General features: G+C 37.8%; 1 protein-coding gene across 49 annotated transcripts in view; it reads right to left on the bottom strand.

The window, feature by feature from the left end:
• CC2D2B (coiled-coil and C2 domain containing 2B) overlaps nucleotides 1–27,002 on the bottom strand; it is a 110,433-nt gene that overhangs the window by 27,632 nt on the left and 55,799 nt on the right. For 40 of the 49 annotated variants that reach the window (XR_013368164.1, XR_013368165.1, XM_077878195.1 and 37 more), the window contains 4 exons: nucleotides 21,158–21,328; nucleotides 15,681–15,777; nucleotides 14,780–14,889; nucleotides 7,771–7,867 (listed from right to left, as the gene is read on the bottom strand). Coding sequence is in view for 43 of the 49 variants with exons in the window: in XM_077878195.1 (XP_077734321.1) it covers nucleotides 7,771–7,867; nucleotides 14,780–14,889; nucleotides 15,681–15,777; nucleotides 21,158–21,328 (475 nt within the window). In the remaining 6 variants the exon portion in view is untranslated. Of the gene's footprint in view, nucleotides 1–7,770; nucleotides 7,868–14,779; nucleotides 14,890–15,680; nucleotides 15,778–21,157; nucleotides 21,329–27,002 lie in introns of those variants that run through there. The other 9 variants (XR_013368168.1, XR_013368167.1, XR_013368166.1 and 6 more) reach the window with 4 other exon arrangements.

Raw genomic sequence — 27,002 nt, forward strand, 5'->3', positions numbered from 1 at the left:
TCATTCACAGATGGACGCAAACTGTATGAGATTTCAATCATACAAAGTTCAAAAATAAGTAATACCTAAACCATGGTGTTAGAAGCTAGGATAGTGTGTTATTCTGTATGTTGGTAAATTGAACACCAATAAAAAATAAATTTATTATTAAAAAAAAAAAAAGCTAGGATAGTTACTCGTGGGGAGGAAGTAACTTGGGGGAGAGCACAAAAGAGGCTTCCGGGGTGATACTAGCAATATGTGGTTTCATGATCTGAAGTGCTGACTTTTTTTTCCTTTTTAGTCTTTTGTCTCTACTATTTATTTCCCCTTGGATAGAAAGCAAAATATTTGCCAGAATAATTTTGCCAATACAAATTCAGTTAGGAAATATAGGGTTGAATTTCTTGCATCTGAATAATCTAAATTTGTCTGGAGTGGCTTGTAAACTCTAGAAAAAGCATAAAATTAAACTTTAAAAATAACATGTTTTAAAGAGTTATGTTTTTCAAAAATCATAGTACCAATTATTAAAAATCACAAAATTTGGCTATAATCCAATAAAACTAGAATTAAAATAAAACTAGAATTTAAAATAAAAAACTTTAGGGACGCCTGAGTGGCTCAGTGGTTGAGCATCTACCTTCGGCTTAGGGCATGATCCTATGGTCCTGGGATAGAGTCCCATATCAAGATCCCTGTGGGGAGCCTGCTTCTCCCTCTGCTTATGTCTCTGCCTCTCTCTGTGTGTCTCTCATGAATAAATAAATAAAATATTTTTTAAAAATCATATCAAAAATTTATACTGGAGTCACTTAAACATTTGAAAATATAAAAACACAGTATTAGATAACTAGTAGATCAAGAAAGATATAAATGTATAAAAATATATAGAAAATAACACAAAATAAAAATAACCTAATATAAAAAATCTGGCCTAAGATATTTTAGAGATAAATTCATGGTCTTAAAATATTCCTACTACTATGAGAGAGACAGTGATTCAAATTCATCTCAGCCCAGCTTTTTCATCCCCCGTGCTAAAATTAGGCCACATGTCTGTGAGACTTCCAAGTCCTCAGCTTCTTGCTAACAAGTTAACTAATGAAGGAGAGACCCACAGGAAGTAAGAAATAGTTGACAGCAGGAAGAAGAAAGAAATGCAGAGAAAAGAGGAAGATTGAGGCATGGGAAGAAACTGTTTTCTAAAGAATAGTGACTGATGATAAACCAAAATCTTCTTTCAACTGGGTGATCAACTTGAGGCTCAGCCTAGATCTGGTCTTTTATGAGAAAATGGAATGTTTGGGCCTATAGTTACCTTGTAAACCATTGCATGAGAGGAAAGCAAGAATACATGTCAGACACTTTTCCTTTCCTAAAGAGCATACCAATGTTGTCACAGATGTCTGATACCTGAAGCCTACAGATTTCATTCACTAACAACACAAAGCACTTATAAGAATTGAACTATTAATTAACTACTATTCGATTCTGGTCAAATTGATCATTCAGATAATTCACTTTTGCAGGAGAAAGTCTGTTAGGCACTGTTTTGGGTTTCCCAAATTCTAACCATTAACAGTTTAGATAATCAGAAACTACTCAATTAAACTCTTTGGAGAATGGCCATCACCAAATTACTGTTCAATATTTCTATCTCCAACCTTTATGTAGAATTGATAGAAAATGTTTTAATAAGAATGTGTGTCTGCATCTCCTGGAAAACTGCACTGGAAGACACTGACATTATGTTTCTTTGAGAAGGCTCATTCTTGAACAATAGTTGAAGGGTCTAGTTCAACTTCTCTCCCTCTTATCCCCAATCCCTCCAGATAGAATTAATTGCTCTTTCAGCAGCATTTGCCATAGGATTTGGAGAGCATTTCTATTAGGGCATTTAATCAGAGTCCCAGGAGAGGGCGGGCAAAATGGCAGAGGAGTAGAGTCCCCAAGTCACCTGTCCCCACCAACTTACCTAGTTAACTTTCAAATCATCCTCTAATCCTACGAATTCGACCTGAGATTTAGAGAGAGAACAGCTGGAATGCTACAGAGAGAAGAGTTTGCACTTCTAACAAGGTAGGAAGAAGGAAAAATAAATAAAATAAAAACGAATCAAGTTGGGGAGCCCCCCGCCCCCCTCCCGCGAGGAACCAGGCTAAAGCCGGGCTGTGAGAGCCTCCAGGACAGGAAAGCACAGCCCCGGAGAAGCAGGAACTTTAAAAATCCATACCGGATTCTTCCCGGATGGAAAAGTGCTCAGCAGGGAAACCGGGCAGAACCGCAGGGGTCAGGGGGGCCTCCAGGTTCCGGGGGCACTAACAGAGGAGGGGCTCCCTGGGGAGAGCCTGCCGCACAGCAGAGGCCGAGCTCGGTAAAGGCCTGGAGCGCCCGGTGGGGCCCCGGTAGCAGCTTGGGTGGTGGCTCCGGGCGGAGGGGGCTGCGCCCCGGGAGCGCGATTCCAGCAGCACAGGCGCTGGATCCCAGGGTGCCAGGGGACACAGCCCAAGATCCTGCGCGCCCCCCCACCCCCCTCACTGGGAGAGGCAGAGGCGGGGAGAGCACAAACAGCGAGGATGCCGCTGCCGCTGGGTGCCCCCAGCTGTGCAGGTCAGCGCCCCCCACCCCAGAGATCGAGGCCAGTGCAGACTGGGAGACTGCAGTAGTTACTGCGGGAGCTGACTCCAGGGCTGGAGAGCTGGCCGCTGCCAGTGTGGCTGCGCCTCTTGGTGTCACTCTGTTCCTGTGATGGAGCGGGGCCTCCAGGGAACAGGGACCTCACAGGATAAACAGCTCCCACCGAGCTGTGCACATACCTGAGAATCAGCACTGCAGGCCTCTCCCCCCACTCTTTCAAATTCCAAAGATAAAGAGAAGATCCTTAAAGCAGCAAGAGACAAGAGATCCCTAACTTACATGGGAAGAAATATTAGTTTAACAGCATACCTCTCCAAAGAGACCTGGCAGGCCAGAAAGGGCTCCAGGATATATTCAGGGTCCTACATGAGAAGAACATGCAGCCAAGAATACATACTCTATCCAGCAAGGCTCTCATTCAGATAGAAGGAGAGATAAAGAGCTTCCAAGATAAGCAGAAACTGAAAGCATATGTGACCACAAAACCAGCTCTGCAAGAAATATTAAGGGGTACTCTGTAAAAGAAAGAGGAAGCCCAAAGAAATAAGCCACTAGAACGGTGACTGAATAGGTATTATGATGACACTAAATTTGTATCTTTCAATAGTAACTGTGAGTGTGAATGGGCTTAATGATGCCATCAAAAGACACAGGGTTTCAGACTGGATAAAAAAACAAGACCCATCTATTTGCTGTCTACAAGAGGCTCATTTTAGACACCTACAGCCTGAAAATAAAAGGTTGGAGAACCATTTACTATTCAAATGGTCCTCAAAAGAAGGCAGGGGTACCCATCCTCATATCACATAAATTAAAGTATATCCCAAAGACTGTAGTAAGAGATGAAGAGGGACACTATATCATACTTAAAGGATCTATCCAACAAGAGGACCTAACAGTCATGAATATTTATGCCCCTAATGTGGGAGCTGACAAGTGTATCAATCAATTAATAACCAAAGTAAAGACATACTTAGATAATAATACACTTCTACTGGGAGACTTCAACACAGTGCTTTCTGCAAATGACAGATTTTCTAAGCACAACATCTCCAAAGAAACAAGAGCTTTAAATGATACACTGGACCACAGTGTATGGATTTCACAGATATTTCCTGAACTTTCCATCCAAACGCAACTGAATACAATTCTTCTCAAGAGCATGTGGAACTTTCTCCAGAATAGACCACATACGGGTCAAAATCAGGTCTTACCTGATACCAAAAGATTGGGATTGTCCCCTGCATATTTTCATACCATAATGCTTTGAAACTTGAACTCAATCACAAGAAGAAATTTGGAAGAAATTCAAACATGTAGAGGTTAAAGACCATCCTGCTAAAAGATGAAAGAGTCAACCAGGAAATTAAGGAAGAATTAAAAAGGTTAATGGAAACTAATGAGAATGAAGATACAACCGTTGAAAATACTTGGAATACAGCAAAAGCAGTCCTAAGGGAAATACATCTCAATAGAAGCATCCCTCAAAAAATTGAAAAAAACTCACACACAAGCCAACCTTGCACCTAAAGAAACTGGAGAAAGAACAATAAATAGATCCTACACCCAGCAGAAGAAGACTTAATAAAGATTCAAGCAGATTTCAATGAAAGAGAGACCAGAAGTACTGTAGAAAGATCAACAAAACCAGGAGTTGGTTCTATGAAAGAATTAATAAGATAGATAAACCATTAGCCAGCCTTATTAAAAACAAAAGAGAAAAGACTCAAAAATCACAAATGAAAAAGGAGATCACAACCAATTCCAAGGAGATACAAACGATTTTAAAAACATATTATGAGCAGCTATAAGCCGATAAATTAGGCAATCTAGAAGAAATGGACGCATTTCTGGAAAACCACAAACTACCAAAACTGGAACAGGAAGAAATAGAAAACCTGAACAACCCAATAACCATGGAGGAAATTGAAGCAGTCATCAAAAACCTCCCACAACACAGAAGTCCAGGGCCAGATGGCTTCCCAGGGGAATTCTATCAAACGTTTAAAGAAGAAATCATACCTATTCTACTAAAGATGTTCCGAAAGATATAAAGGGATGGAATACTTCCAAACTCATTCTATGAGGCCAGCATCACCTTAATTCCAAAAGCAGACAAAGATCCCACCAAAAAGGAGAATTATAGACCAATATCCCTGATGAACACAGATGCAAAAGTTCTAAACAAGATACTAGCTAATAGAATCCAACAATACATTAAGAAGATTATTCACTATGACCAAGTGGGATTTATCCCCGGGATACAAGGCTGGTTCAACATTCGTAAAGCAATCAATGTGATTGATTATATCAGCAAGAGAAAAAACAAGAACCATATGATCCCCCCAGTAGATGCAGAGAAAGCATTTGACAAAATACAGCATCCATTCCTGATCAAAACTCTTCAGAGTGTAGGGATAGAGGGAACATTCCTCACCATCTTAAAAGCCATCTATGAAAAGCCCACTGCAAATATTCTCAATGGGGAAACACTGGGAGCCTTTTCCCTAAGATCAGGAACAAGAAAAAGATGTCCACTCTCACCACTGTTACTCAACATAGTACTAGAAATCCTAGCTTCAGCAATCAGGCAACAAAAAGAAATAAAAGGCATTCAAATTGACAAAGAAGAAGTCAAACTCTCCCTCTTTGCAGATGACATGATACTGTACTTAGAAAACCCAAAAGACTCCACCCGAAGATTGCCAAACTCATATAGCAATTCGGCAGTGTGGCAGGATACAAAATCAATGTCTGGAAGTCAGTGGCATTTCTATACGCTAACAATGAGACTGAAGAAAGAGAAATTAAGGAGTCAATCCCATTTACAATTGCACCCAAAAGCATAAGATACCTAGGAATAAACCTAACCAAAGAGGTAAAGGATCTGTACCCTAAAAACTACAGAACATTTCTGAAAGAAATTGAGGAAGACACAAAGAGATGGAAAAATATTCCATGCTCATGGATTGGAAGAATTAATATTGTGAAAATGTCAATGCTACCCAGGGCAATTTACACATTTAATGCAATCCCTATCAAAATGCCATGAACTTTCTTCAGAGAGTTGGAACAAATCATCTTAAGATTTGTGTGGAATCAGCTAAGACCCCGAATAGCCAGGGGAATATTGAAAAAGAAAACCATAGCTGGGGGCATCACTATGCCAGATTTCAGGTTGTACTACAAAGCTGTGGTCATCAAGACAGTAGACACATAGATCAATGGAACAGAATAGAGAATCCAGAAGTGGACCCTCAACTTTATGGTCAACTAATATTTGACAAAGCAGGAAAGACTATCCACTGGAAAAAAGACAGTCTCTTCAATAAATGGTGCTGGGAAAATTGGACATCCACATGCAGAAGAATGAAACTAGACCATTCTCTTACACCATACACAAAGATAATCTCAAAATGGATGAAAGATCTAAACGTGAGACAAGATTCCATCAAAATCCTAGAGGAGAACACAGGCAACACCCTTTTTGAACTTGGCCACAGCAACTTCTTGCAAGATACATCCATGAAGGCAAGAGAAACTAAAGCAAAAATGAATTATTGGGACTTCATCAAGATAAAAAGCTTCTGCACAGCAAGAGAAACAGTCAACAAAACTAAAGGACAACCTATAGAATGGGAGAAGATATTTGCAAATGACTCATCAGATAAAGGGCTAGTATCCAAGATCTATCAGGAACTTATTAAACTCAACAGCAAAGAAACAAACAATCCAATCATGAAATGGGAAAATGACATGAACAGAAATGTCACAGAGGAAGACATAGACATGGCCAACAAGCACATTAGAAAATGCTCTGCATCACTGGCCACCAGGGAAATAAAAATCAAAACCACAATGAGATACCACCTCACACCAGTGAGAATGGGGAAAATTAACAAGACAGGAAACAAATGTTGGAGAGGATGCAGAGATAGGGGAAGCCTCTTGCACTGTTGGTGGGAATGTGAACTGGTACAGCCCTTGAAAAACCGTGTGGAGGTTCCTCAAAGAGTTAATAATAGACTTCCCTATGATCCAGCAATTGCCCTGCTGGTGTTTACCCCAAAGATACAGATGCAGTGAAACACTGGGACACCTGCACCCCAAGGTTTTAGCAGCAATGTTCACAATAGCCAAACTGTGGAAGGAGCCTCGCTGTCCATCGAAAGATGAATGGATAAAGAAGATGTGGTTTATGTATACAATGGAATATTACTCAGCCATTAGAAACGACAAATACCCACCATTTGCTTTGACATGGATGGAACTGGAGGGTATTATGCTGAGTAAGTAAGTCAATTGGAGAAGGACAAACATTATATGGTTTCACTCATACAGGGAATATAAAAAATAGTGAAAGGGAATAAAGGGGAAAGGAGTGAAAATATCAGTGAGGGTGGCAAAACATGAAATACCTAACTCTGGGAAATGAACAAGAGGTAGTGGAAGGGGAGGTGGGCAGGGGGTTGGGGTGACTGGGTGATGGGCACTGAGGGGGGCACTTGACGGGATAGCACTGTGTGTTATGCTATATGTTGGCAAATATAACTCCAATTTAAAAAACAAACAAAAACAAAAATTCAGAGTCCCAAAAGAGGAGACATAATGGATAGGCATCTTTATACTTCTGGTGCCAACTTTAGTAGAAAGGAAGCTAATATTTATTTGAGAGCTTGCACTTAGTGTTGTTAGGAGCTTTTGCTTATCTATGAGGAAGACATTCAGTAATTTTTAAAATTTGATTGAGTAGAACTGGGTTTTAGTCCTAAGAATAATTTGGTGTCTTCTAAGGAAGTTGTGTATTTTCTTTGATCAGAAAATGAGAACTATATAACCAATTTTTGTTTCGTTTCATTTATTTTGGTACCAGGAAGCTCACATTTAAGTGTTAGTTTCAATTGCAGAAACCTACTTCTCCCAAATTCTTGGTATATTTACTCCTCCTCTTCTATGTGGTTTACGATCTCTATTATTTTTTAACTGACTTGCCATATGTCTGATTTTATTTCAAGTTACCCCAAATCCTTTTTTATAATGTTGGAAATAGACATTGCATCTAAAAGCAAATTTACAAATCTGGTACTAGATTTCATTCAGTTTGACTTTAGAATCAGTTCAACATTGATTATTATAATTATTCTAATTTACCTCATGTTTTTCAATAATCATTTCATCAAAAATGTTGATATATATATTATCTTTTAATTTAGATAAGCTTGAGAAGCTATAATCATGTCCTGGTGAGCTGTAAATAAGAGAAACATATGTAAATGCTTAACTTATTTTATAAGAGCATTTTTCATAAGGAACCATAAAATTACCTGTGATCTTTTCTTTTATAAAGGGTAAACTAAGAAAAAGCTATGTGTTTTGCAGATGACTGTTATCTTTCAATAAAACCAGCATGTGCAGGATGCCTGGATGGCTCAATGGTTGAGCGTCTGCCTTTGGCTCAGGGCATGATCCTGGGGTCCTGGGATCAAGTCCCACACTGGGCTCCCTGCGAGGAGCCTGGTCCTCCCTCGGCCTATGTCTCTGCCTCTGTGTGTGTGTGTGTGTGTGTGTGTGTGTGTGTGTCTCATTAATAAGTAAATAAAATCTTAAAAAAAATCATGTGCTTTGTAACATATCTCAAAGTATTTTGCATGAAAAATAAAATGTTTAAATGTCAAGCAGAAAGACTTTCACTACAGACATCCATTGCTAACAAATTATCCAAAGTATGGTGTATCAAGATATTCCAAATACCTTAAATTCTACTACATTCTTCTATTTCCCATATATATTTAAATTGCTCTTTTGTTCTCAGCTAAGAGATACGACTGTTTAACCACAGAACTTATTCTTTTTCCCACATCCATTTTCTCCAACTAGAAATTGGGATAGTAGAATGCATTTTGCAAGCTGTCTGCTGATGGCTTACTTGACGTACTTGACAAAGGATAGTGTAATATACCACAAACCTAGAAGTTTCCTCCACTCTTAGCTCCAGCTTTTTCCTCCACTCTTAGCTCCAGCTTGTGTGTGGAACCTTGAACCTTGATCAAACTTCTAACAAGTCAGAGAAGTTAAATAACTTGCTTAAAAGTAAAGCCATCAGGGGGATCCCTGAGTGGCTCAGTGGTTTGGTGCCTGCCTTTGGCCCAGGGCGTGATGCTGGAGACCTGGGATCGAGTCCCACATCAGGCTCCTGCATGGAGCCTGCTTCTCCCTCTGCCTGTATCTCTGCCTCTCTCTCTCTGTTTATCATGAATAAATAAATAAAATCTTAAAAAAAAAAAAAGTAAAGCCATCAGCAAATGACAGAGCTTGTATGTGAACGCAATTCTGGCTGATTCTAAAGGCCAGGCTCTTTCAGTGTACCAACTGCCACTGATATTATTTATTGAAGATTGTTGCTAAGGAAGCAACCACCATTTCAAAGGATCTCCAACAGTTTGTAACTTTTGAGACACACAGCCAGTGACAACTGAAAAATGTTAGCTGAGATTAGAGAACAATTTTATATTGAAGTTTCCTTATATTTTTAAGTGATAAGCTGACTTCCCTGTCCTGCTCAAGAGATCCCTTTCATGTGGCAAAAGCTTGACAGGAGAGAGGAGGCAATGGATACTTACAACACTATGTGAGCAGGAGAAATGAACTATCATCATCCAGACATTTTTGAGTGTGTCAACTTAGTATGTCCTTTAAATCTCTTAAGTCCTGCATTGTCTTGCATTTTGTATTCTATGAAAGCCTTATTCAAATTTCACCATAATTTCTTGTCCAAAGTAGAGATCACAAGCCTAATTACTATATACTATTTATTTATCATTACTCTCTATCCCATTTGCATGTGGATTTTATTCACTAAAATGTCATGTGGAGAAGGGAAAAGAGCTCTTGTATCTCAGGGAACAAAAAATGTTAACTGAATCGTTGTGCCTTAGCTGACCCTCTAATCAACTTGGTTATACTCTAAACCTGTTTTTGGCTTATCTTGCTGCTATAACTACGAGAATTCAAATACTCTACAGCCTCCTTCTCTTTATTTCACTAAAGAGTAAAATTTAATCTTATTTAATTTAAATTTATCTTATTGACTATTTTGTGTTCTCCTAAATCCATTTATTTAATACAGTGACACCATCAAAGAATAATGCAAATAGGAACCACATGATCTACAGAACTTGAGATGGCTGAACAAGATTGGCAGAAGGGGGAAAGGGCACCAGGACAAGAGAAAATACTTTGATAATGGATGTGGTTGACAGTTCTTTATATTCCTTCACGCCACTGAGAGCTAAAGATACTTAGGAAGTGATAACTGAAAATGGCTAATTGAGTTTAGAGAACAATTTTAAGTTCTACGTTTCATATTTGTCTTGATCAATGTACTTTAATTCCAATAACCAAATTTTATTTATACAACTTTAGTGTCACATATAAATCTTGAGAAAGAACAAACCTGGAGGCATCCAATTTACTGATTTCAAAATACACTACAAAGCTACAGGAATCAAAAGGATGTTACTGGCATAATTGACATATACACCAATGGTACAGAATACAGATCCCAGATATAAATCCCTGCATCTCCATCAGGTCAACTGGTCTTTGACAAGGATGTCAAGAATATACAATGTATGGGGATCCCTGGGTGGCTCAGTAATTTAGCACCTGCCTTCGGCCCAGGGCATGATCCTGGAGTCCCGGGATTGAGTCCCAGAGCCTGATTTTCCCTCTGCCCGTGTCTCTACTTCTCTCTCTCTCTGTGTGTCTCTCATGAGTAAATAAATAAAATCTTTAAAAATATATACATACAATGTAGAGGTGCCTGGGTGGCTCAGTTGGTTGAGTGTCTGCCTTGGGTTCAGGTCATGATCCCTGGGACAAGCCACAGGTCAGGCTCCCTGTTCAGTGAGGAGTCTACTTCTCCCTCTCCTTCTGCCCCTCCCCCCACCCATGCTCACTCTCTTCTCTCTTTCAAATAAATAAATAAACTATTTAAAAAAAATTTTTTAAAGTATACAATGTGGAAGGAATAGTCTCTTCAACAAATGATGTTGGTAAAACTATCAACATGCAAAAATAATCAAATCAATTCTTATTTTACACTATAGACAAAAATCAATTCAAAATGGATTAAAGACTGGGCACTTGGGTGGCTCAGTCAGTTAAACATCTGCCTTTAGCTCCTGTCATGGTCCTGGGGTCCTGGGATAAAGCCCTCCCATCAGGCTTCCTGCTGAGCAGGAAGTTTGCTTCTCCCTTTCCCTCTGCAGTTCCCCCTGCTTGTGCTCTCTCTCATTCTCTCTCTCAAATGGGTAGATAAATTTTTTAAAAAATAAAATAAATAAAATTTTTAAAAAAGACAAAATGGATTTAAGACTTAAAATGTAAGTGAAGACCTGAAACTGTAAAGCTTCTAGAAGAAAACACAAGGAACAAACTTCATGGCACAGGTTGTGGCAATGATCTCATTACACGGATATGACACCAATGCATGGGCAACAAAAGCAAAAGTAAAGTGAAATTATATTAAAATATAAATCTTTTGCACAGCAAACAATCAACAGTGTGAAAAGGCAACCTAGGGAATGGGAGAAAATACTTGCAAACCATATATATCATAAAGGATTGATGACTAAAACATATGAGGAACTCATACAATTCAATAATAAAAAAAGTTAATAATCCAATTTTTAAACTATGTTGAAACTTGAATAGACATTTTCCAAAGAAGATCTACAATGACTGACACATATATGAAAAAATGCTTAGAGCACCTGGCTGGCTCAGTGACTAAAGCACATGACTTTTGATCTTGGGGTTGTAAGTTCGAGCCTCACATTGGGTGTAGAGATTATTTAATAAAATAAAAAAAAATTCTCAGTAATTGCTAACTAATAATAAAATGCTCACTAATAATCAGGGAAAGGGAAATCAAAACAACAGTGAGGTACCATCTCACACCTCTCAGAATGACTATTACCAAAAAAACAAAAGATGAAAAGTATTAGTAAAGATGTAGAAAACTGGAATCCTTGCACTGTGTTGGTAGGGATGCAAAGTAGTGAAGTTGTTATGGAAAACAGTATGGAGGTTCCTCAAAAAATTAAAAATAGATTTGCCATCTGATCTCATTTCTCAGAATCTATCCAAAAGAATTGAATGAGGATCTCAAAGAGATGTTAGCATTCTGATGTTCATTGTAACACTATTCACAATAGTCAAGATGGAAACATCCTAAATGTTGACAGATGAGGATAATGTGGTATACATATACAATGAAATAAATACTATTTACTCTTAAGAAATAAGAAAATTTGGCAATATGTGACAACACAGATGAGCCTTGGGGATATTATGCTAAGTGAAAAAACTCAATAAACCCGCCACAGAAAGACAAATACTGCATAATTCCACTGTTTTTTAAAAAAGATTTTATTTATTTATTCATGAGAGACACACACAGAGAGAGACACAGACACAGGCAGAGGAAGAAGCAGGTTCCATGCGGGGAGCCCGATGTGGGACTCGATCCCGGGTCTCCAGGATCAGGCCCTGGGCTGAAGGCGTGCTAAACCACTTAGCCACCCAGGCTGCCCCATAATTCTACTTATATAAGATATATAAAATAGTCAAATTCATAAAATTACTAAGTGGAATGTTGGTTGCCAGGGGCTGGGAGAAGGGAAATGGGGAGTTTCTCATCAACAGGCATAAAGTTTCAGTTAAGCAAGATGAATAAGCTCTAGAGAGAGGATCCCTGGGTGGCTCAGCAGTTTAGTGCCTGCCTTCGGCCCAGGGCGTGATCCTAGAGTCCCAGGTTCAAGTCCCACATCGGGCTTACTGCATGGAACCTGCTTCTCACTCTGCCTGTGTCTCTGCCTCTCTCTCTCTCTCTGTGTCTCTCATGAATAAATAAGTAAAATCTTTAAAAAAATAAGCTCTAGAGGTCTGCTGTACAACACTGTACCTATAGCCAACAATAATATACTGCACATTTTAAAATTTGTTAATAAGGAAGATCTCATGTTAAGTGTTCTTTCCAAGTTAAAAAAAAAAAAATTGAGTAAGCCTGAGTAAAGCAAATTACCCTCTGTAGTACTGGCTCACATGAGTGTGAGGTAGCTAAGTCCAAAATCTGCAGGGTACACCAGCAGGCTGGAGGCCCAGAGAAGACTTGCTGTTCACGTCTTCCCAGGAAGAGGTAAGTCTTTTTTCCACTAAACTTTCAATTGATTAGGTAAGGTCCATCCATATTATAAAGGGTGAGAGAGGAAGAAAGACAAAGACACAAAGATACATGTAGACACACACACGCTATTGATCGTTCCTCTGGAGAACCATGATTAATGCAACGACATTCTGGAAAGAGAAAACTATGGACTCAGTAAAAACATCAGTGGTTTCTAGAGGCCCCAGGGTAAGGATAAAGGGATAAATAGATGAAGTGGAGAATATGTTTAGGTCAGTAAAACTATGCTGGATGATATTATAGTAGTGGGTACATGTCATTATACATTTGTCAAAACCCATAAAATGCACAACATGAGAGTGAACTCCAAAGTAATGGTTGATAATGATGCATCAACACTGGTTCACAGATTGTAACAAACGTACCACACTAAGGCTGCGTGAGGTTTTATGTTTGTGTATTGTGGTAAATGTGTACATGAGAACTCTCTGTACTTTATACTCAATTTTACCTCAATTTTACTAAAACTGCTCAAAAAGTAGTCTATCAATTTTTTTAAATGGGAAAAAACAAACAGTCTAGTTAGAAATGAGGGAAGGCAAATTAAACCACAATGAGAATATCATTTTAGATCTGTTATATTAGAAATAATAATTTTAAAAATACAAAATATTATTGAAGATATGGCACAATATATGTTAGGTTGGGATTGTATATTGATACAGCCACTAGAACAGTTTGGTATTATCTAATAAAGTTAAAGCTGAATTCAGTTACAACTTAGCAATTTTACTCCTGGACATATATCCTAGAGCAGAGGTTCTTAAAGTATCCCCATGACTAAGTAGTATCAGTAACACCGGGGAACTTGTGAGAAGTGGAATCATCAAGACCTACCCCAGACCTACTGAATTAGAAATTATGAAGGAGGGCCCAGCAATGTTTTAAGAAGCCATACAGGTGATTCTAATGCACAGAAAAGTTTGAGAGCTCATGTCTTTTTTTTTTTTAAAGATTTTATTTATTTATTCATGAGAGACACAGAGAAAGAAAGAGGCAGAGACTCAGGCAGAGGGAGAAGCAGGCTCCATGCAGGGAGCCTGACATGGGACTCGATCCCAGGTCTCCAGTATCACACCCTGGGCTGAAGGCAGTACTAAACTGCTGAGCCACCCGGGCTGCCTGAGAGCTACTGTCTTAAAAAGAAACTCTTGCATGTATGCTCCAGAAGACAAGTATAAGAATGTTCCAAGCAACATTATTTGCAATAGCAAAAGATTAAAACAAGCCAAATGTACATCAACAGGGAAATGTATAAAAATTATGGCATTTTAGTCCAGTAGAATACTATACATAAGTGAAAATAAAAGAAGGAAAGAAAAGAGGAAGAGGCGAGAAAAGGTATGAAAGTAGGAAAGAAAAAAGAAGAGAGGAAGGACAGGAGAAAGTTATGAGTATGAATATAGATGAATCTCTCAAAATAATTAAGAGTAAATAAACAAGATTGCAAAAGATGATTCAATTTATATAAAGTTGAAACATCCATAAATGAATAACACATAGTTAGGGACAAATATTTATAATATAAAATCATAAAGAGAGGGAATGTTAAACACAAATTATTTGTTACCTCTAGGGAGAAAGAAGGGGATACAATTAGGAACTGGCTTAGTAACAACTAGGTACTAGCCTTGAAAGGTAATGGTAATATTCAATTTTTTAAGCTGGTTGGTAGATACACCCAAGTATTCATATTATTATTTTTCCTCAGAACTTACATTTGCATATACATTATATATATATCAATATGTATATTGATATATATCAATACCTATGTAAGAGATATTTCATAATTTGTAAGATTAAACAATAAAGCCTATCTCAATGATTATTTTCAACAAATGGCTGAAGAAAGCAATTTTGTTACTGCTCTTTTTTTAGAAGCTGAGGTAAAAATAGATTCCAACCTACATAAAATCTACTTTAATTTCTTCATTCCAGCATGGATGAGATCCACTTGCAGTACTGGTTTGGTATACAGTGTGTTGAAAGGAAACTTCCACAAAAGGTTGTACAGTATCCTGAAACAAATAATAAACATTGACTAGCTTTTTGCACTATTTTATATAGTTAATGAAAGGTAGAAGGCTAGGAAATTACTTGAATACTGGCTGACCACTGGATGGCTTACTTTTTCTAGATTGTCAAACAGCCATTTTTCATTCATTCATTTAATAAACATTTATTGGTCCTATTCAATATCAGATACTTTTCTAGGATTGAAAGATAAATGGAACTTACCCTTAAGGACTTTATAGTCTATCAGAAAAATAAACAGGTAAACAATTTCAATCAAATGTGAAAAATAAAAGAAATATATTTAAGGTATAATAGTTACTCAGGAGAACCAATGATTAATTTTCTAAGGTAAAGACAAGGAGAACTTCATAGAGAAAACATTGCTGGACCTTGAGCTTTGAAACACTAAATAGTAAGTTTTATGAGGCCAATAATATGGAGCTATGTGGAGGCCATTCCAGGCAAAGGAAAGGTAAAGAGGCCTTCTAGAAGTAGTGGTATGATGATAATGTCTTGGGGAGGAGAGAGACGTGGTTGACTGGTAGGTAAGGGTCAGATGATAGATTTTTGTAGTCATTCTAAAGAAGCTTGTACTTTATTTTATAGGCCTTGAGAGCAGGGGATCAGGGAATGAATCAGTTAGGATTACATCTTATACAGAGTACCTTCATTGTGTTCTAGAAAATCAACTGGAAGCTTAAGACTCTAGAGATGGAGAGACCAATTATGAGCCAGTTGCTATCCAGAGCAAACATAATCAAAATTACATTTTACAGAAGTGTTTAAAACTTACCTCATTTAAGATCTCATCTGATTCTACAGATTTGATTGTTTCTTTATGTCTGAGGCAAGATATTGATGATTTCAAATAAGTAGGTAGATCCAAGACTCTTCACGAAAAACAATATAGAGATATACATGTTAAATAACTTTAACAGACAGTAGGAATTAAGATGGCAGAGGAGTGGGGGGACCCTAAGTTTGTCTCATACCTCAAATACAACTAGATAGTTATCAAATCATTCTGAACACTGAAGAAATCAATCAGAGTTCTGAGAAAACAAATACTGCAAGTCTACAAGTAAAAAAGCTATCACCTTTTGGAAGGTAGGAGGTATGGAGGCTTGATTCTGGTGTGATATAGCTGAGGGTATCGTGGTGGGAAGGGAGCCTGCTTAAGGAGGGTACTGCAAAGTATCATAAGCAACAGAGGCAAAATCAAAGTTTTAGAAGTCTGCTACAGCAGGGGCCCTGCCTGGTTTAAAGGTGCTCAGTTGGCAAAGTGGGGCAGGATCTCAGATGTGGCATTGTGTTCTGAGGAATCCCTGGGATGCAAGAACAGGTGGCACCTAGGCGATGCACTGTTCCCAGGCATGGGAGCATGGAACCTGGCTGAGAACAGCGAGTCTAAGTGCCATCTTTCTGCTTTGTGTTGCCATAAACTGAGAACCACTGCATGGTCATGCAACCACTTTCCTGGAATGGGTCCAGCAAAAGGCAGAAGTGAGGTGAGACACTCCTTGGGAGTAACAGCATTGGACCATGCCATGGGAGTCCCTAAAATTTGGAATTTTGAAACTCAGCCAGGCAGGGCAGAGTTCTGATGGAAACTGGGGAGACAAGTGTGATTGACTGCTCTTATGTGAGGACTCACTGAAGAGTAGGGGGCACATATTTTCAGCTCCAGGGCTAGTGAGGAAAGCACTGCCATATTCATCCCACCCATCTCAATGCTGAGAGCCCTCAGGGAGCAAAAACAGTGCCAGATAGTGGAGTCCAGAGCCGCTTACATCAAGTCTTGCCTCTCTGTACCCTCAAAGCGTATTTTCACTGGGTCAAATCAACCTGAGAATCAGGGCTGCAGGTCCCTCCTGCAGAAGACCAGCACAAACAACTCACTCCCACCAAGTTTACTGATCATAGAGAGTTGCAAAGCTTCAGCCCTAGGGCAAAACAGTATCTAGCATCCTTTGTACTTTTATTCTTTAGCTTTTTAGTTTTTTTTTTTTCAGGTAGCTTCTTATTTTTTCAATTATTTTAAAATTTTTACATACACTTAATATTTTTTATTTTTTGTTTCATTTCTCTTTCTCTTTCTTTCTTTCTTTCTTTCTTTTTCTTTCTTTCTTTCTTTTTCTTTCTTTCTTTCTTTCTTTCTTTCTTTCTTTCTTTCTTTCTTTCTTTCTTTCTTCTTGGGATCTAGTTTCTTTTCATAAGCAGACCAAAACAAATTCAAGATCTAGTTTTTAATTGTTGTTTTGTTGTTGTTGCTGCTGCTGCTATTGTTGTTGTTTTTTCTTTTTTTTCTTTTTTTCTTTTCTGGACAAAATGATGAGATGGACAAATTCACCCCAAAAGAAAGAACAGAAAGTAGTACTCCCAGCCAGGGATTTAATCAATATAGATATAACTAAGACGTCTAAAATAGAATTTAAAACATTTATAAAGATACTAGCTGAGCTTGAAAAAAGCATAGAAGACACTAGATAATCCCTCACTGTAGAGATAAAGGAACTAAAATCTAGCCAGGCTGAAATTTAAAATGCTGTAACTGAGCTGCAGGCCCAAGTGGAGGCCATAAAAATGAGGATGAATGAAACAGAAGAGAAAATCAGTTAATACAGAAGATAAAATTATGGAAAATAATGAAGCTAAAATGAAGAGGGAAAGAAAGCTATTAGATCATGAAGATAGATTTAGGGAACTCAGCAATTCCGTAAAGTGAAATAATATCCATATTATAGACTGAAGGTTTATTTGAACAAATTATAGCTGAAAACTTCCCTACTCTGGGGAAGACAACAGGCATTCAAGTCCAAGAGGCACAAAGAACTCCTCTCAAAATCAACAAAAACAGGTCAACACCATAACATATTATAGTGAAATTTGCAAATTGCAAAGATGAAGAGAAAATTCTGAAAGCAGTTTAGAACAAGAAGTCCTTAACCTATAAGGGTCGACACATAAGACTGGCAGCAGACCTGTCCACAGAAACCTGGAAGGCCAGAAAGGACTGGGATGATATATTCAATGTGATAAATGGGAAAATATGCAGCCAAGAATACTTTATCCATCAAGACTGTCTCATTCAGAAGGGAAGGAGAGATAATTTCCAAGACAAACAAAACTAAAGGAATTCATGAACACCAAATCAGCCCTGCAAGAAACATTAAAGGGGACCTTTTGAGTAGGAAAGAGAGACCAAAAGCAACAAAGACCAAAAAGGAACAGAGAGAATCTACAGGAACAGCGACTTTACAGGTAATACAGTGGTACTAAATTCATATCTTCCAATAATTACTCTGAATGTCAACGGACTATATGCCCTAATCAAAAGACATAGGGTATCAGAATGGATAAAAAAAAAAAAAAAACAAGACCCATCAATATGCTTCTTTCAAGAGACTCATTTTAGACCCCAAACCTCCAGATTCAAAGTGAGGGTATGGAGAACCATTTATCATGCTAATAGAAATCAAAAGAAAGCTAGAGTAGCCATCCTTGTATCAGACAAACTAGATTTTAAACCAAAGACTGTAATAAGGGATGAGGAAGGACACTGTATCATAATAAAGGGATCTATCCAGCAAGAAGATCCAACAAATGTAAATACTTACGTCTCTAACACTGGAGCAGCTAAATATATAAATCAATAACAAGCTTAAAGAAACGCACTGATAATAATACAATAATCATAGGCGATTTTAACATCGCATTCACAGCAACGAACAGATCATCTAAGCAGAAAATAAACAAGGAAACAAGGGCTTTGAATGACACACTGGACCAGATGGACCTACCACATATATTCAGAGTATTCCATCCTAAAGCAGCAGAATACATATTCTTTTCAAGTGGACATAGAACATTTTCCAGAATAGATCACATACTGGGTCACAAATAAGAACTCAACTGGTACAAAAAGATTAAGATCATACCATGCATATTTTCAGACCAAATGATATGAAACAAAGTCAACCACAAGAAAAAATTTGGAAGAACCACAGTACATGGAGGTTAAAGAACTATCCTACCAAAGAATGAACGGGTCAACCAGGAAATTAAAGAAAAAATTTAAAAATACATGGAAACATAGGAAAATGAAAACACAACAGTTCAAAACCTTTCAGATGTAGCAAAGATGGGCCTAAGAGAAAAGTATACAGCAATACAAGCCTTCCTCAAGAAGCAAGAAACATCTCAAATATACAGCCTAACTTTACACCTAAAGGATCTGGAAAAAGAACAGCAAATAAAGCCTAAATCCGGCAGGATAAGAGAAATAATAAAGATTAGAGCAGAAATCAATGATATAAAAATTAAAAAAAACAGTAGAACAAATCAACAAAACTAGGAATTTGTTCTTTGAAAGAATTAACAAGATTAACAAACCCTTAGCCAGACTTATTAAAAAGAAAAAAGACCCAAATAAATAAAATCATGAATGCAAGAGGAGAGATCACAGCCAACACAAAGAAATGCAAATAATTATAAGAGAATATTATGAGCAAGGAATTAGGTGATCTGGAAGAAATGTGCAAATACCTAGAAGCATATAAACTACCAAAACTGAAATACGAAGAGATAGAAAACTTGAACAGACCCATAACCAGCAAAGAAATTGAATCAGTAAAGCAAGGATGCAGAGAAAGGGGAGCCTTCTTAGACTGTTGACCAGAATACAAACTGGTGCAGCCATTCTGGAAAACAGTATGGAGTTCCTCAAAAAGTTAAAAATAGAACTACCCTATAATCCAGCAATTGCACTACAGGTATTTATCCAAGGGATAAAAATATAGTGATTTGAAGGGGTACATGCACCCGTTTATATTAGCAATATCCACAATAGCCAAAATTTGGAAAGCCCAGATGTTCATCAACAGATAAATGGATAAAGAAGAACTGGTATATATTATATATGAATCACTAAATTCTACCCCTAAAGCTAATATATGTTATATATTAACACTATATGTTAACTAAATTGAATTTAAATCTTAAAAATTTTTAAATAAATAAATAACTTTAACATTAGTTTTGGTAGGAATAAGCAAGATTTTTGCCTCAATTCATGGTGATAAATAATTCGGTTACCATGGGTCTTACAGAGTTTGTTTTGGATCTTCTTATTGTTGGTGGTTAGAACTAAACATCTGATGATCACCACTCTGGAAGAGGGGCTCCTAAATGCTGAACCATGGATTGGATTCAGTCTGTGATAAAGTTTTCACTGGTCTTCAGCAAAGGAGAAAAATAAGGCAAGTGATACTTTGAGATTATATCCTTCCTATTTTTGGTGTTACAATATTCTTTCTTTTTACAAATTGATGATTATAGAAACTGGTAGTGATTTTATGATATTCTTATTGCACAAAAGTTAGCCTTTGGAATGTGCATTTGTTTTGAGAACATCAATTCTATTAGATAAATAAGGTTGTAGCTTATGAAACACAGGAAAAACTCTTAGGAGGTTTTAACTCTTAGTACCTAGTAAAAATATTTTTCATATGTAGAATTCATGGGATGTGGTAAACATAAGATAAACAAGTAAAGCACATATATGTTACACATAAAGAGAGATACTTAATATTCCTGAGACACCTGGGTTCTAAATATCAATAATATATGATTCATGCATGAGACAAAATACATAAGACACTCAATATTCAAGACACACTAAATTCACGAGCATTTAATACGCATAATGACTTAATTTGGCCACTAAATGGTGATACCATTCTGGCCCCATAGATCCTCTGCTCAAGAAATGAAAATAAAACCCATTGAGTGCCTGCAGAAGAGTTGGATAAGATATGATTTTTGCAGAGGTCAACTAAAATAACAAATCCAAAACAGAGCCTACTCTCTTCTGTGTTCCTTTTGCAGTACTGAGAGGGGCCAGTGGCAGAGAACAGTGCAGGTGGCAACAGTAAGGTCACAAATTCTCACGATAGGGAACATGGGCAAAAGGCATTTATTTGACATTTGGCACCCCAAAATACACATGATTAAGTTACTGTGCTCATCTCAAACTTCTGAAAACTTTTCATACATAGCAACGACAGTACGACTATCCAAATGAAGATTTCAACTTTCATTCCGTTTCTGTAATATGGAGCATTAACCAAGTGCAAAATTTCACACATAAGATAGAATTTCCTATTTATTTATTTTAAATGTTTACATTTAAGACAGAGTTTTTTGCAAAAAAATTAAAATTAAAATCAATAGAGCTTTTACAACTGTAAAAATTGGTGCACAGTGTCTTACCTATTTACTGCTATGTTCCTGGTAGGAATATTATAAGCCCGCAGTATTCTGACAAGAATCTTAATATCTCCATCACAGATGGTTTGTGCTGCTACCTTTTTCCTTTCTTTCCTCTGAGGCTTTAACTTTCTGTGTTGTTCAACTAGCTTACAAACTGCATCTGTCAACTGGCTAAAGATAAAAAAGGGATCATCTGCATATACACAAGATAACTTTGTTTTAAAAGACATCAATTTGTAAAGTTAATTATTGTAAATTAGGCCATTATTCTGAACTATATTCTCTCCATTGTAGAGGGGAGACAGAGTTGTCTTAAACCCAAGGTAAAAACCTCTTTCTGAGCACAGAAGAGATGCTTGGCTCACTCCCATGTTATGAGAAAATGTGATTGCTCCATGCAATTGGGTACATGGTCCAAGAAGAGATAGCCACATAGAGAGGTAATTCCACAAAACATGATGTTCTTTCAGAATGTTATTCATTTTTTCAGGAATCATTCTCTTTAAAGTGATTAGATACTCAACTTTTCTACATGACTCTGAAACAAGAATTAGTTATACAAGCTGCCAACAAAAATCCATGGAATTACAGTTTTATGGTCACATTCATTTTCCCCTCAAAAACTGAAAATAAAATACAATAGGTTTCAGCATCTTAACCAATTAAAACTGTTTTTTGGTAACACTAGGAATCTGCAAGTGGCCCCAGGGAGGATTTCCAGAAACAAGGCATCCCTACTCCTGGTCTTACCCCTAAGATTCAGAGGTAGGACAATATGAGAATTGAGTTGAGCCAAAAGATTCCCCCAACTGCTGTCTGTGGATCATACTCACATTTGGCCGAGGAGTCAGTTTTGAAAGGGGCAGATTATATATAGGCTTAGTATGTGGTGCTGCCAGCAATTTTTCTTAAAAAAATTTTTTTATTGGAGTTCAATTTGCCAACATACATACCAAGTGCTCATCCCACCAAGTGCCCCCCATACTGCCCATCACCAAACACCCCAACCCCCGCCCACCTCCTCTTCCACTACTCCTTGTCCATTTCCCAGAGTTAGGTCTCTCATGTTTTGTCACCTTCACTGATATTTCCACTCATTTTCTCTCCTTTCCCTTTATTCCCTTTCACTAATTTTGATATTCCCCAAACGAATAAGACCATATAATGTTTGTCCTTCTCCAATTTACTTATTTCACTCAGCATAATACCCTCCAGGTCCCTCCAGGTTGAAGCAAATGGTGGGTATTTGTCATTTCTAATGGCTGAGTAATATTCTATTGTATGCATAGACCACATCTTCTTTATCCATTCATCTTTCGATGTACACTGAGGCTCCTTCCACACTTTGGCTATTCTGGACATGCTGCTATAAACCTTGGGGTGAGGTGTCCCAGTGTTTCACTGCATCTGTATCTTTGGGGTAAACACCCAGCAGAGCAATTGCTGGGTCATAGCGCAGGTCTATCTTTAACTCTTTGAGGAACACCCACACAGTTTTCCAGAGTGGGTGTACCAGTTCACATTCCCACCAACAGTGCAAAAGGCTTCCCCTATCTCCACATCCTCTCCACATTTGTTGTTTCCTGTCTTGTTAATTTTCCCCATTCTCACTGGTGTGAGGTGGTATCTCATTGTGGTTTTGATTTGTATATCCCTGGTGGCCAGTGATGAGGAGCATTTTCTCATGTGCATGTTGGCCATGTCTATGTATTCCTCTGTGACATTTCTGTTCATGTCTTTTGCCCATTTCATGACTGGATTGTTTGTTTCTTTACTGTTGAGTTTAATAAGTTCCTGATAGATCTTGGATACTAGCCCTTTATCTGATGGGTAATTTGCAAATATCTTCTCCCATTCTATAGGTTGTCCTTTAGTTTTGTTGACTGTTTCTCTTGCTGTGCAGAAGCTTTTTATCTTGATGAAGTCCCAATAATTCATTTTTGCTTTAGTTTCTCTTGCCTTCATGGATGTATCTTGCAAGAAGTTGCTGTGGCCAAGTTCAAAAAGGGTGTTGCCTGTGTTCGCCTCTAGGATTTTGATGGAACCTTGTCTCACGTTTAGATCTTTCATCCATTTTGAGATTATCTTTGTGTCTGGTGTAAGAGAATGGTCTATTTTCATTCTTCTGCATGTGGATGTCCAATTTTCCCAGCACCATTTATTGAAGAGACTGTCTTTTTTCCAGTGGATAGTCTTTCCTGCTTTGTCGAATATTAGTTGACCATAAAGTTGAGGGTCCACTACTGGATTCTCTATTCTGTTCCATTGATCTATGTGTCTGTTTTTGTGCCAGTCCACACTGTCTTGATGACCACAGCTTTGTAGTACAACCTGAAATCTGGCATTGTGATGCCACCAACTATGGTTTTCTTATTTAATATTCCCCTGGCTATTTGGGGTCTTTTCTATTTCCACACAAATCTTCTTTTTTTTTTTTTTTAAGGTTTTACTTATTTATTCATGAGACACAGAGATTGGGGGGGTGGGGCAGAGACACAGGCAGAGGGAGAAGCAGACTCCATGCAAGGAGTCAGATGTGAGACTGGATCCCAGGTCTCCAGGATCAGGACCTGGGCTGAAGGTGGCGCTAAACCGCTGAGCCACCTGGGCTGCTCTCCACACAAATAAGATGATTTGTTCCAACTCTCTGAAGAAAGTTCGTGGCATTTTGATAGTGATTGCATTAAATGTGTAAATTGCCCTGGGTAGCATTGACATTTTCACAATATTAATTCTTCCAATCCATGAGCATGGAATATTTTTTCCATCTCTTTGTGTCTTCCTCAATTTCTTTCAGAAGTGTTCTGTAGTTTACCTCTTTGGTTAGGTTTATTCCTAGGTATCTTATGCTTTTGGGTGCAATTGTAAATGGGATTGACTCCTTAATTTCTCTTTCTTCAGTCTCATTGTTAGCGTATAGAAATGCCACTGACTTCCAGACATTGATTTTGTATCCTGCCACACTGCCGAATTGCTATATGAGTTTGGCAATCTTGGGGTGGAGACTTTTGGGTTTTCTAAGTACAGTATCATGTCGTCTGTAAAGAGGGAGAGTTTGACTTCTTCTTTGTCAATTTGAATGCCTTTTATTTCTTTTTGTTGCCTGATTGCTGAAGCTAGGATTTCTAGTACTATGTTGAGTAACAGTGGTGAGAGTGGACATCTTTTTCTTGTTCCTGATCTTAGGGAAAAGGTTCCCAGTGTTTCCCCATTGAGAATATTTGCTGTGGGCTTTTCATAGATGGCTTTTAAGATGGTGAGGAATGTTCCCTCTATCCCTACACTCTGAAGAGTTTTGATCAGGAATGGATGCTGTATTTTGTCAAATGCTTTCTCTGCATCTACTGGGGGGATCATATGGTTCTTGTTTTTTCTCTTACTGATATGATCAATCACATTGATTGCTTTACGAATGTTGAACCAGCCTTGCATCCTGGGGATAAATCCCACTTGGTCATATGAATAATCTTCTTAATGTATTGTTGGATCCGATTGGCTAGTATCTTGTTGAGAATTTTTGCATCTGTGTTCATCAGGGATATTGGTCTATAATTCTCCTTTTTGGTGGGATCTTTGTCTGGTTTTGGAATTAAGGTGATGCTGGCCTCATAGAACGAGTTTGGAAGAACTCCATCCCTTTCTATCTTTTGGATCAGCTTTAGTAGAATAGGTATTGTTTCTTCTTTATTTTTTATTTTTTTTGTTTCTTCTTTAAACGTTTGATAGAATTCCCCTGGGAAGCCATCTGGCCCTGGACTTTTGTGTCATGGGAGGTTTTTGATGACTGCTTCAATTTCCTCCGTGGTTATTGGGTTGTTGGGGTTTTCTATTTTTTCCTGTTCCAGTTTTGGTAGTTTGTGGTTTTCCAGAAATGCGTCCATTTCTTCTAGATTGCCTAATTTATTAGCTTATAAGTGCTCATAATAAGTTTTTAAAATTGTCTCCTTGGTATTTATTGTGTTGATCTCTCCTTTCTCATTCATGATTTTATTAATTTGAGTCTTGTCTCTTTTGTTTTTAATAAGGCTGGCTAATGGTTTATCTATCTTACTAATTCTTTCAAAGACCTAACTCTTGGTTTTGTTGATGTGTTCCACAGTTCTTCTGGTCTCTATTTCATTGAGTTCTGCTTGAATCTTTATTCTCTTCTTCTGCTGGGTGTACGATCTATTTGCTATTTTTTCTCCAGTTTCTTTAGGTCCAAGGTTAGCTTTTGTATTTCAGTTCTTTCCAGTTTTTGGATGGATGCTTGTATTGCGATGTATTTCCCTTAGGACTGCTGTTGCTGTATCCCAAAGATTTTGAACGGTTGTATCTTCATTCTCACTAGTTTCCATGAATCTTTTTAATTCTCTAATTTCATGGTTGACCCTTTCATCTTTTAGCAGGATGGTCTTTAACCTCCACGTGTTTGAATTTCTTCCAAATTTCTTCTTGTGATTGAGTTCAAGTTTCTTTTTTTTTTTTTTTTTTTTGAGTTCAAGTTTCAAAGCATTATGGTATGAAAATATGCAGGGGACAATCCCAATCTTTTGGTATCAGTTAAGACCTGTTTTGTGATGCAGTATGTGGTCTATTCTGGAGAAAGTTCCACGTGCACTTGAGAAGAATGTGTATTCAGCTGCGTTTGGATGGAAAGTTCAGGAAATATCTGTGAAATCCATCTGGTCCAGTGTATCATTTAAAGCTCTTGTTTCTTTGGAGATGTTGTGCTTAGAAGATCTGTCGATTGTAGAAAGTGCTGTGTTCAGGTCACCAAGTATAAGTGTATTATTATCTAAGTATGTCTTAACTTTGGTTATTAACTGATTGATATACTTGGCAGCTCCCATATTTGGGGCATAAATATTCATGATTGTTAGGTCCTCTTGTTGGATAGATCCTTTAAGTATGATATAGTGTCCCTCTTCATCTCTTACTACAGTCTTTGGGATATACTTTAATTTATGTGATATGAGGATGGGTACCCCTGCTTTCTTTTGAGGACCATTTGAATGGTAAATGGTTCTCCAACCTTTTATTTTCAGGCTGTAGGTGTCCTTACGTCTAAAATGAGCCTCTTGTAGACAGTAAATAGATGGGTCTTGCTTTTCTATCCAGTCTGAAACCCTGCGTCTTTTGATGGCATCATTAAGCCCATTCACGTTCAGTGTTACTATTGAAAGATATGAATTTAGTGTCATCATAATACCTATTCAGTCATCATTTTAGTGGCTTATTTCTTTGCGCTTCCTCTTTCTTTTACAGAGTACCCCTTAATATTTCTTGCAGAGCTGGTTTTGTGGTCACATATGTTTTCAGTTTCTGCTTATCTTGGAAGCTCTTTATCTCTCCTTCTATTCTGAATGACAGCCTTGCTGGATAGAGTATGTAATCTTGGCTGCATGTTCTTCTCATGTAGGACCCTGAATATATCCTGGACCTTTCTGGCCTGCCAGGTCTCTGTGGAGAGATAAGCTGTTAATCTAATATTTCTCCCCATATAAGTTAGGGATCTCTTGTCTCTTGCTGCTTTAAGGATCTTCTCTTTATCTTTGGAATTTGAAAGTTTCACTATTAAACTGTGTTGAACGGTTTTTATTGATTTTAGGGGGGAATCTCTCTATCTCCTGGATCTGAATGCCTGTTTCCCTCCCCAAGTTAGGGAAGTTCTCAGCTATGATTTGTTCAAATATGCTTTCTGGTCCTCTGTCCCTTTCGGTGCCCTCTGGAACCCCAATTAAATGTAGATTTTTCCTTCTGAGGCTGTCATTTATTTCCCTTAACCTATCCTCATGGTCTTTTAATTGTTTTTCTCTTTTTTCCTCAGCTTCCTTCCTTGCCATCAACTTGTCTTCTATGTCAC

Source organism: Canis aureus, chromosome 29 (assembly GCF_053574225.1).
Source record: "Canis aureus isolate CA01 chromosome 29, VMU_Caureus_v.1.0, whole genome shotgun sequence".
In the NCBI taxonomy this organism is placed as follows: Eukaryota; Metazoa; Chordata; class Mammalia; order Carnivora; family Canidae; genus Canis; species Canis aureus.